This window comes from Schistocerca americana, chromosome 1 (assembly GCF_021461395.2).
Source record: "Schistocerca americana isolate TAMUIC-IGC-003095 chromosome 1, iqSchAmer2.1, whole genome shotgun sequence".
NCBI lineage: Eukaryota > Metazoa > Arthropoda > Insecta > Orthoptera > Acrididae > Schistocerca > Schistocerca americana.
Genome location: NC_060119.1, coordinates 226,801,347 through 226,813,652, shown reverse-complemented (window position 1 = coordinate 226,813,652; position 12,306 = coordinate 226,801,347). Strand labels below are relative to the sequence as shown.

General features: G+C 43.4%; 1 protein-coding gene across 1 annotated transcript in view; it reads left to right on the top strand.

Moving 5' to 3' along the window:
* The first annotated feature begins 11,443 nt into the window (after window positions 1-11,443).
* Window positions 11,444-12,306, top strand: part of LOC124616273 (uncharacterized protein PB18E9.04c-like) — a 222,815-nt gene continuing 221,952 nt past the window's right edge. The window contains exon 1 of the mRNA XM_047144614.1: window positions 11,444-12,232. Coding sequence (XP_047000570.1) covers window positions 11,972-12,232 — 261 coding nt within the window. The 5' untranslated portion in view covers window positions 11,444-11,971. The remainder of the gene's footprint in view (window positions 12,233-12,306) is intronic.

Sequence of the window (12,306 nt, the reverse complement as noted above, 5' to 3'; positions counted from 1 at the left end):
GAAAAAGATTACGTGGACGTTTTAAGTAGACAGCTGCTTCCCATGATTCACAGTTTTTAGTAAAGACGCCGTCACCCGAAATGTGGTTACACCCATTTGCAATAGTTGGCCAGTTCAGGAGGATTTAACGAATACGCGGACAAAGTTCGGCACGTAATCAGATTTCTCCAGTCATCCATGTTGAACACCGTCGAGTACTTGTGGCTTATTCTGAACAGGTAATCAACTGCCCAGATCTGCTCTTCCCATCATATCTACTGATATTAATATTCCTCAGAAAAAACTTACAATATTTATCCAGCCATTCTGCAACGACTCGCTCTGTAAGACAGGCTAAATACGGTTTTTCTGTTTCCATAGCTTTGCTTCATAGTTACAAAATACTAACAACGAATTATTGACGGACGAATAAAAAGTATGGTGGAAGTCGTCACGGAGAAGATCAGTTTCAGCTTGGGAGAAATGTAAGATCACGCGAAGCAGTAATGACTCTACGACGTACGATAGAAGGTAGAGTGAAGAAAGGCAAACATAAGTTTATGGCGTTTGTAGATTTAGAGAAAGGTTTCGACAGTATTGACCGCGATACACACTTCCAGGTTCTGAAGATCGCAGGAATACAATGCAGGAACGAGGAGTTGTCTACAAATTGTACAGAAACCGGCTACAGTCATCAGACTAGAAAGGACATGAACATGAAAACAGTAACTGAGAAGGACAGTCTTGCAGATTATCCACCACGTCACAGAATCTGTACATTCAGAAAACAGTACAGGAAAGCACGGAGGAATTTAGAAAGGGAATTAAAGCTCAGGGAGAAGAAATAAGGACTTGTAGGTTTTGCGATGACACTTCAGTTGTGTCAGAGACAGCAATGGACTTCGACATTCAGTTGAACAGTATAGATATTGTCTTGCACTGATATTATAAGATGAGCTTGAACGAAAGTAAGACATGGATAAAACAATGTAATCGAATTCAGTCAGGCGATTTTGACGGAATTATATTAGAAAATGAGACACACAAACGAACAAGTAAGTTGTGTTATTTCTTCTTCATCAGCATCATCTTCCTTTCATGGATTAGGCTCACTTTTTCGAGGTATTCCGATATCTCTTTTTCCACTCGGCTTGTAGTTCAGGATCTTCCTGGTACTTCTGTGACCTTGCATTCTCATGAGGTGGTGTTTCCAATCTTCACAATATTTTTGAATTTTTTCATTCGTGTTGAAAATATTTAATTATGTACTAATATCTTTAATTATAACCATGTCTCTTCTTGTGCATCCCATCGTCTTACGTATGAACCTCATCTCTGCTGTTTGATTTTTCTTTTTATTTCTTGTAACCCTGCTTTCGCTTCCATAGGATAACACAGGAAATGCCATCACTTTATAGTTTTTCATGATCTCTCTTTGCACTTTATGGCCCAATGTTCTGCTAATGATACCACAGTCAGCTTGGAATTGGTGTATTTTATTTTCAATATCTGAATCAAAATCAAAACTTATAGCGCACTCTGACAAGAGAACTGAGAGACTTGTTCTAAAACCGAATTCTCCAAACATTTTTGATCTGACTGAATATTTTCCTCGGAATGTCATTATTGTCGTTTTATTACTAGAACGTGATGACTGGGTGTTGTGTGCTGTCCTTAGGTTAGTTAGGTTTAAGTAGGTCTAAGTTCTAGGGGACTGATGACCAGAGATGTTAAGTCCCATAGTGCTCAGAGCCATTATTACCAGAAATCTTAAAGTTATATTTCTTGCATATATCATTCAGCTGGTAAACTGATCTTTGAATTTCATCTTCATTCTTGTAAATAATAACGAAGTCATCTGCAAACAAAAATACAGTCAGATATTCCTCATTCGTTATCATTAGTCGTTTGTTTACTTGACATTTGTATTTACAAAGAATGAAGAAATGGCTCTAAACACTGTAGAACTTAACATCTGAGGTCATCAGACCCCTAGACTTAGAACTATTTAAACCTAACTAACCTAAGGACATCACATACATCCTTGCCCGAGGCAGGATTCGAACCTACAAAGAATGAATTCAAAGTAAATGTTAAAAGGGGTAGGTGGTAGCCCATATCCTTTTCTAAAATCTTGGCTACTAATTACTTCGTTTAATCGATTCCAAGCAGTGTTTGTTAAAAACGCATATTTTTGTAATGATTTTCACTACCGCTATTAGGTGATAAGTTACATTCAGACATCATCTTCAATAGGCTACCACAGCTCACACGGTCAAAAGCCTTCTCAAATTAAAGGCAATATGCATTTCTATATTAAATTCTTTGTGTTTTCTATAATTTTTCTAATTACAAACACATTTTCTGTGCATGAACGACGTGCTATAAATCTATTTTGTTGTTCAGAAATGATAGCTTCTGTGATATTCTTCAAGCAGTTATTGATTGTTTTTGAATTTAGTTTGTAACCAGTGTTTAAAAGACTCCACACTCGCCGATTATGACGAGAGGACAATGGCAAACAAATCGTTTCTGAAAAAGGGAAATATTGCTAAGTGTTCAGGAAGTGTATCCTAAAAGTATTTGTGTGGAGCGTGACCTATTACAAAACTGAAACGATATGCAGTACAGACAAAAACACAATATAAGCTTTTGAAATCCGGTACCGAAGATTTGTATTGGGATTCAAGGTAAGGTGATAACATTTCTGTTAGTCTAAGATGGGACGATTTTTATAATTGTGCACTCCTTGTAAGGCAATAACACTCTGTAATTGTTACACATTGTTAAAGCTTACAACGAAGGGAATAATAGGCGCCATATGATAATATAACAAATATAATCTAAAGCATAGGCATATTCATAGTTACTGTATAATTATAATACACTTAAAAGTTTGTAAACAGATACAACACTTGCTTAGATACTTACACACAGCTATTAACACTCAGTTGTTCATATCCCCATACTTCCGTAATGAATGAATTCCTTCCATCAAACATTTGCTTCCCTTTAAGTTTAAGAAGTCAGAGAATCCCAGTTGACTTTCAAAGTTTTTACTTTCATTTGCGTTTTCTCTCCATATCTTAATCATGAAACAAAAGACAGGCTCAGCTGTTGCATTTGTACCGGGAAGACATAACAGAACTCCACAGTCTTCGAAATATTTTCATAAGATATATGTTTGGATGTGAAGTCCTGGAACATTTGTATCCAACGCATAGCAGTGACAGTTTTTTTCTATGCTCTGTTTCTCTGTTTCCTGTAATGTGACAAACTGCTGCATATTAACACACACTTAGAACAATCCGTTATCATTAATTTTTCAGTTTGGTAACGGATTTGTAAGAGACTCGAATCACTTTTTTACCTCACCCCACGTAGGTACATAAGTCAAAAGAAACCCATTTGTAGTCAAAAAAGATGTTAAAATGATCCGTCTATTGCTCATAGTATATTGATATTGAAATAAAGTATAGATATTTTCCCAACGCTATACATATTAAAAGTTATATATTGTATCCTTACATTATCGGGAGTTTGATTTGCTTTCCAAAAACCGGAATATTTAGGCGCACCGAAAGAACGCGTTGGGGACAAGCGGGCTGGATTCCAAAAATCGGAATTGTCGTGCACGAATCGGAATGCCTGGTCACTTTAGCCAAGACTTAACTACTGCAAGTACGTTCAAACGGTTGTAGCTTAAGTCAATCTGAGCTGCGCAAGCCTCTTCACCTCGGCATGACTACCGTAGAGAGCTGCACCAAACCAGTCTTCGCATATGTACGAGTATATGCATTGTGGAAGTAATAAGTTCCTTGTTCCGATTCCAGACTTGCTGGTCTAAAAGCATATTGATGGAGGATGGAACAGTTTATACTTTCGATGATCTTGATTTGTTGTACATGATGATGGTGTTTGGGTCGTGGGGCACTCAACTGCGCGGACATCAGCGCCCGTACAAAGTCCCAATTTTTACACAATCCACTTTCTTACGCAGTCCAATCTAGTAATTGCCACGAATGATGATGATGATGATGATGATGAAATGAGAAGTGCAACACAAGCATCCACTCTGAGGGCAGAGAAAATCCCCAACCCGGCCGGGAATCGAATCCGGGACCCCGTGATCCAGAGACGGCAGTGATAGCCACTAGATTACGAGCTGCGGACGTTCCTGGGGTAAATTGTTGTGACAATAAGTTTTTGATTTGAGATTACAGCTGGTCGTTTGAAAAGTTATTTAACAGCGAAATTTATTCTTACTAACGAGGAAAATAGAGCGAGTGCCGTAACCTGATTTCCCAGAAACTTCGGTCAGTGGAAGGGGAGTGAGAATAACCTAAGACATGTCTCGGCTTACCCGTAGATACTCCATCACTTCCGAAAAAATGACGGTCAAAGTTTACGAGGTATTTTCCAGGTGCTGCATATGTCTTTTACCGCGTAATATACGCAGACGAAATGGTGCACAGTGGTTAGCATTGCAGCTTTTTTTATTTTGCCCGCCATGTTCGAAACCTGAATACTACTTTTATTTTTGTTTTTCATTTATATGCCCATGTCTGTGGATGATTACTGCACGAATTTTTTCCGGTGTGTACTGACATATCATTGTCCTTATTCGTCTACTACCTATGTGTCGAATGAATCAATTTATGAATGAGAAAATTGTTTGAAATTGTTTTCGGTAAAATTCTTATAGTGCATCTTGATTCATAAATAATTGCAAGCGCCACTTTTGGGAAAAGTGCTCCGTTACACACGATTTGCGGCGAAATTATTGCCAACGCCCGAAATCTTCACCAATGTTAACAACGTTTCTTTTCCGTGCGACATTCATACGAAGAAATGTCACTGTGGCAAACCTGCCTGCGTGTAATGCTGGCGGTGGTCGGTATAACTGTGTTTTGAATCTTTCTACAATAGGTATCATCCAAGGGAATGCACCAAATCTTCCTGAAGAATAAAGATATAAATAAGATATAAAAGTTAATATAAGGATTGGTTATGAGTTCCAGATGCAATTTTACTATTACTATAACACACCCTTGTATCCCATAATTTGATATGAACCAGTCGTGTAGTAACCTTCTACCAACATGGGTGGATAAATGAAAAAAAATACATAAAAACAATAATCAGGTTTCGAAGAAGGTGACTCACTAACCAGTGAGTCACCATTGAGTCTGAAGCTATAGCACCAAAAAAGACACATAAAGTACCTCGAAAACGGAGAGGGGTGTTCGCTTATTTTTATCTCTCTTGCACTGAGCATAGTTCCTGCGAAATCGAATGATGGCAGTTGCCGTGTTCTCGCAAGTGAAAAAAATGGTTCAAATGGCTCTGAGCTGAGCACTATGGGACTTAACATCTGTGGTCATCAGTGCCCTAGAACTTAGAACAACTTAAACCTAACTAACCTAAGTACATCACACACATCGATGCCCGAGGCAGGATTCGAACCTGCGACCGTAGCGGTCACGCGGTTCCAGACTGAAGCGCCTAGAACCGCACGGCCACACCGGCCGGCTCTCGCAAGTGATTCTATTGTCTCGCCTAGGAGTAGCTCTGACTGAGTTGGTTTCCCCGCTTGTTGTGTTATATGATATTAGTGGACTCTGGGCAAATTTTTCGAAACCTTTTTACACCACCAATGTAGTGATTAAACTGTGTGCATTATGTTGCTGTACTGATTTGGCCTGTCGAGTTCAGTCATATAAACACGTGCACATGCTACAGTTTTTAAACGGAGTGCCGAAGAAGCGGTTTGTAACTGTTGAAGTCCACGCGGAAAAAGCCTTCCTCTTTTATATGTTTTGATGTCGGACTGGTTTGGAGGTGAGATGTAAACACGAAAGGAGGGCTACCGGTATAGTATCTCCTGCCCCCTCCCTTAGTTTTCGTCCTCCCCACCCGCCTCTCAGTAGTAACGCGACAGTAAAATTTAAAATTTCAGGCACGATATACATCGCAGTCTCTGAAAGAGCAGAAATGCCGCTCTCCTAGAGCCGGCGCCGATTCCGTACGGCTTATTAACAGCGAATGGCAGCGCCGTCTCGGAGAACCGAGGCGTACAGCGCGGGACAGGCAGATTAATAGCCGAACTTATCTGGCCATTAGGACGGATGAATACTGACTTTCAGGTCGCAGTTTGGGAGGGGAAGCGAGGTGGTCTGCCGGTGCTGGAAGCGAGCCAACGGTTGCCACGGGCGACTCGGAGGACCCGACGTTGACACGGCTGCTCTGACGCCGCGGAGGAGAAAGAAAAACAAGAAGGGCGTAAAGAGGGAGGAAGAGGAAGCGACGCAGAGCGAGGTGTGGTGGTGGTCCGGCCATTGGGCTGTGGGAACAGCGTCCACAAAGCGGGCCGGAATCTGGAAGGAAGGACCGCGAGGCGGGCTCGCCTGCGGGGTGACCGCGCCTGGACCGGAGTTTTCCCAGCGCCGGAGGCGGCCGTTACCGCGCGGATGCTGCGCCCGGCGGCCGCTACCTGTTTGAGCCGCTGGACCGCTTTTTCTGGTTATCTGATGCCCGCCGCCCTTACAAAACTGCATTTATACGCCATTGTATTGTGCCTCGCACTATTTAAAAAAAAGCGGCCCGCTTATTCTGGAGATCGCCTCGCCTCGCCACTGCTGGACGACGAGTCCGTTGCCCGGGCTCCGTGTGAGAGAGATATTTTTCTGTTCCTTCCTTTTTCAGCTTATCCGCTTCCTGTTTTACCGCGGCAGGAATTCATGGCTTAATCTTTCATCCGACGCTGTGTTTACATTTTGCGCTTCGCTTATACTTCTACATTCACGGACTCCAGCATGCGCCCGCGAGCGCGCGCGCACACACACACACACACACACACACACACACACACACACACACACACACACACATAGGCACGTGGTTATTACAAAATTATTCCTGCAATTCAACAGTAATACGAGAATCACTATTTGTACCGTTCCTACGGTCGCAGGTTCGAATCCTGCCTCGGGTATGGGTGTGTGTGATGTCCTTAGGTTAGTTAGGTTTAAGTAGTTCTAAGTCCTAGGGGACTGATGACCACAGCAGTTGAGTCCCATAGTGCTCAGAGCCATTTTTTTTGTACTGTTCCACATTCAGTACACCTCCTGCACATTGACAGGAAAATTGAATTATACAAACGGAACCACACTTTACGCACATTTCGTTCTAGACTGTATACAGTATTCCTACAGTTACAATAAAATTCCAGTCACATATTTCATTTTTTTATGATCACGTGTTTCACAGGGTACATGAGAGCCTGTATCCAATTTTCTGACGATGAATGAGAGTAATACCTGAGACACATTGTAGCCAACAGTCAACACAACTGACGGAGAATAATACACTTTGAATATAAAAGCTAATAACTACGACCCATCATTTATGAAATATCTGTTTACTTCCTTTAACTAGTTCATCTACATCTACATCCATACTCCGCAAGCCACCTGACGGTGTGTGGCGGGGAGGGTACCCTGAGTACCTCTATCGGTTCAACCTTCTATTCCAGTCTCGTATTGTTCGTGGAAAGAAGGATTGTCGGTATGCTTCTGTGTGGGCTCTAATCTCTCTGATTTTATCCTCATGGTCTCTTCGCGAGATATACGTAGGAGGGAGCAATATACTGCTTGTCTCTTCGGTGAAGTTATGTTCTCGAAACTTTAACAAAAGCCCGTGCCGAGCTACTGAGCGTCTCTCCTGCAGAGTCTTCCACTGGAGTTTATCTGTCATCTCCGTAAAGCTATCGCGATTACTAAATGATCCTGTAACGAAGCGCGCTGCTCTCCGTTGGATCTTCTCTATCTCTTCCATCAACCCTATCTGGTACGGATCCCAAACTGCTGAGTAGTATTCAAGCAGTGGGCGAACAAGCGTACTGTAACCTACTTCCTTTGTTTTCGGATTGCATTTCCTTAGTTTTCGAGTCATGTCCGGTTAGCTAACGGTAATAAATAAGTATTTCCTAAGTGAATTGTCGTAGTTATTAATATTTCTATTAAATTAATGTACAGTACTGGGTTCTACAATATCCGTAATGGGTAATCGCAAAGTAATGCTTTTTGACGAACTATAAATGGCCGCCGTACCAAGTTACGCTACCGTCAAAAAACTTTGATATTAACCTCGCATATGACAGATCCTTAAGGACCGGTAACAACGGAATCAAAAAGGTTAAAGTTGAACAATCCGACGACGTCAAGGTTATTTGGACACTACTATTACGAAAGAAATTTCGGCAGTGAGTTTGTTGAAAGAATTACTCCATCTTTCAATGTTTTAGCAAACCAAGAATCAGGATGGTTGGCTAAGGTTTTGAAGTCCGTTCCTCTGGAGTAAACTGACATGAAGCAGAATTTGATAACAGAACCGTTTCAAAACATAAATAAATGAAACTGATCCTCGGCATGAGATTTTATTTCTTCGAAGAATTACTTTGCACTAACAAATAAGACAGTGTCCGTAAATCGAAAGCATGAGTTTTTGACACAACAAACAATATTTCCCGTAATTTACTTTGCGTAAAACTACCAGAATGTTGAGCTTCTGTGAGGAACTGACGAGAATGATGTGACTTACGCTATTTTTAAGACTTAATTTGATCCATTGCCTTCTTATTTTAGATTTTCTCAAAGTGCCTTTACTATAATTAAGAACGCGTATTTTCTCACACAAAAAAATATTGCATTTAGTTGTCAGGTATGTGAGTTTATCGTGGCACTTCCCATTACAACCGAAAAAAAGGCGATGTCTTCTATATTTAGAACGGGAAGATAGTTATCGCTATAACAAACGTTCTGAATTATTTTTGGAACACTGTTGCCAACTACTTTCATCGGCATGCATGTAAGGGCACTAAATAAGTGTTAGGAGAGCTAAGAACGTGTTTTCGTGTAAGTAAAAATGTATTTAAGTTAATTTTACTTCAAGCTGTAGTTTCTTACCCTTTATGGGGAAATCCGAGTGTTTCATGCTTTCTTGATTTCCTTTATTTTTCACTTATTGGGAAACTGATGCCGCGGCAATACAGAACCCCACATACTTCAGCGTACTGGATTTTCCAAAATACAAGAAGTGGGGTAAAATTGTGTCAAAAAGTCTCATGGGCTGTCTCTTCAGGCAACTGATCAAATTAATGCGTAACGCACACCAATGAGCTACACGAAACCTAAAAGGATATTAGAAATGCCAAACCGACATACGTGGCGCAGTGATTAGATCGCACAACTCGGCATTCACGAGCACGGAGGTTCGAAACCTTGTAGGGCATCCAGATTTAGATTTTCTTGGTTTCCAAAAACAGCTTAATACAAATGCTGGGACATTGCCAATTTCTTTCCCCGTCATTCGCTAATCAGAGTTTGCGCTCCCTCTCTATCGACCTCCTGGTCGTTGAAAGGGCGCTAAACCTTAATGCTCCTTCCTTCCTTTCTCGGGAAGCGCCACATCTAAGCTTTTAGAACTCAACACAAGTAAAATGCAATTAAGTTTAATAGTAAATGGAAATATCCACAGTACTCGTAAGTTCTCACGTGACGATCCCAGCTACTGACAACTTCTTCCTTACTTTTCCTTCATTCGATTTCCTCCGTTACTAAGATTTGTGTACTTTTTACTCCGTAGGTCTACTATAACATTACAACACGATAATGAAACATCTCACTATAAAATACCCTTAGTGAATGGGAGAGGTGATTCTCATGGTCTGTAGTTAGGATGCGCGCCGTAGTCCTACTAGAATAATGTACAGAAACCCTCAGAAGACTGATAGGGCTAGATTACGTAATAAAACTGAGTCCTCGTCACAGCAGCAAGGTTCCCAGGTTCTTTTTTTTAAGTAAGTGACAGCAACAACAGTTAAATGGACATCAGGTATCCGTTGCAGAGAACTCTTAAGAATTTGCCCATTAGGGCTTGATATGTATATAATTTGTCGGAGATCACTGTGACCTCTTCTTTTTATTTTATTTAAATTTTTGAATTTCGATACGTAACATTACAGGCGGCTCATCGATGTTTTAAGTTTCAGCCAGCTAAAAGATATCACATGAATGGGCCATCTAAAAATCACTCGTCAGTGTGACCCACTTCTGTTAGGACTGTGGCTATGAAAAATAAAAGTCATGGATTATATTCACAAAATCACTGTATTTATTCAAAATAGCCTCCCTCTGAATCAAAACACAGCTGAAATCGTTTTAAACCTATTTTGAAACGGTCACTGTGGTTCTTTCTGGGAGCTTCGTTTAGTACTGCAGTACAGGTTTCTTTAATGTCCTCAGTTACTTGTGTCCTTTGACTGACAGCTTCAAATTCGGGGACAACGGGAAGTCGGCTGGCGCCATATCCGGTGAAAACGATTGGTGATCCAGGACTGTGATCCGTTTGCTGGCCAAAAGCTTGGGCACAGTCTTCGCTTTGTGGACTGGGATACCGTGAAGGAGGAGCAACCAGGAACCTGGATCTCGGTCTTCGTACTGAATCCAACGAATTGTTACCCACAAACGCTGGAGGACTCAACAAACTTGATGTTGCTTCCCTGTTTCACTGCCATTTTCCTACGAGGGTCAGACACATAGCCGGCCGCTGGTGGCCGAGCGGTTCTAGGCGCTTCAGTCTGGAACCGCGCGACCGCTACGGTCGCAGGTTCGAATACTGCCTCGGGCATGGATGGGTGTGATGTCCTTAGGTTAGTTAGGTTTATGTAGTTCTAAGTTCTAGGGGACTGATGTCCTCAGATGTTAAGTCCCATAGTGCTCAGAGCCATTCAGACAGATACTGTTACACTCGCGTCCAAGATGCCTGTTGCTTTGACGTTCTGCATAGCTCTTTTTTGTAACTTCAAGGATCGTAACGTCGCAATTCGCCACGAGATAGCATTGCAGTTTGTAAATCCACAAAATCAGCCCTAAATGAACTGGTACACACACTGTATACGCATCGGTGATACTTTTGCGTCTTTTCTAATGTCTCCTACACTTCCACCATCCGGTTGACGGCTGGGACTTAAGTCGCTTGGGTATTTCTAGGGACCCCTCTCATACAAGCAGAACTGTTTGGATTGTGCGGCGCTCAACTGCGCGGTTATCAGCGCCCGTACAAATTCCCAACTTTTTTCAGTCCAATTTTGCCACTTGCATGAATGATGATGAAATGATGAGGACAAAACAAACACCCAGTCATCTCGAGGCAGGTGAAAATCCCTGACCCCGCCGGGAACCGAACCCGAGACCCCGTGCTCGGGAAGCGAGAACGCAACTGCGAGACCACGAGCTGCGGACACAAGCAGAGCTGAAATCATCTTCCCGTCATCGTAGCAAAATGCAACGTAACGTCGCGTCGGGATTTCACATGACTGCTCTTTTCACCAGACATTTATGTTTTTCCTGGCTGCATATGTATTGGAAAGGGTCTTCTATTATTAGGAAAAGAAAAGGTCGCCTCCACTGAATTACTCCAAGATTACCTTGCCAAATCAGCTGTCTTTCAGTGCGGGAGTGATAGATACCGCTCGTGTTGCCGCCGCTCATCCGTCTGGTGTGTGTTCCACAGAGACCTGCGCACTGAAGCCGAGCCGGGTGGAAATTAATGAACCCGACTGCTCATCTCCGACACCGGTGAGGCCTCCCCCAGAGATCAGTAACGGCGAGGAACGCGAACACCGGTCGAGCCGCGAATGGACCACCGGACCCTACTGACCGGAATTAAGTTAAGACTGTAGCCCGGGGTCGTTACCGATTCAGCGCGCCGGGACCGGACGTCCGATTCTCATGTAAATCGGGGCGTCGCGCAATTATTTTTCCCACTTGTCGGCGGCGGCCGGGGGCAGGTCTCGCGGTGCGGTGGCATCCCCTCCCCGCGGCGGGCGCGTCAGTGCGTCCTCCTCGGTGCTCCCGTGGGATCTGGCCCGAGTAACCAGTGCCTAGCTGGCCGCGCGGCCGGTCAGTGATGCGCGCGTCGCCGCCTATGGATGGACCACTGGATAGCGTGCCAGTTCCTCGGCGGCGGGCAGGCCCAGCCGCAAGCGCATCGCCAGCCGCCTCCGCAGCAGCAGCAGCCGCCGCAGCACCACCACCCGCTGCAGCTGACGCCGCTGGCCGGACACGCGCACCGCCTCCTCCAGCCCCCGGGGGCGGCGCGACAACACGTGTCTGCGATGCTGCCGCCGCCGCTGCCGCCGCAGTTTCCCTGGCACGTGACCCAGCCGCCGCCCTGGCACTTCGTATACCAGGTTAGAGCGACGCCTCGCCGCGCATCTCCCTGGGGACTCCCTAACGGGCACAGCTCTCGAAGCTGCCTCATCGC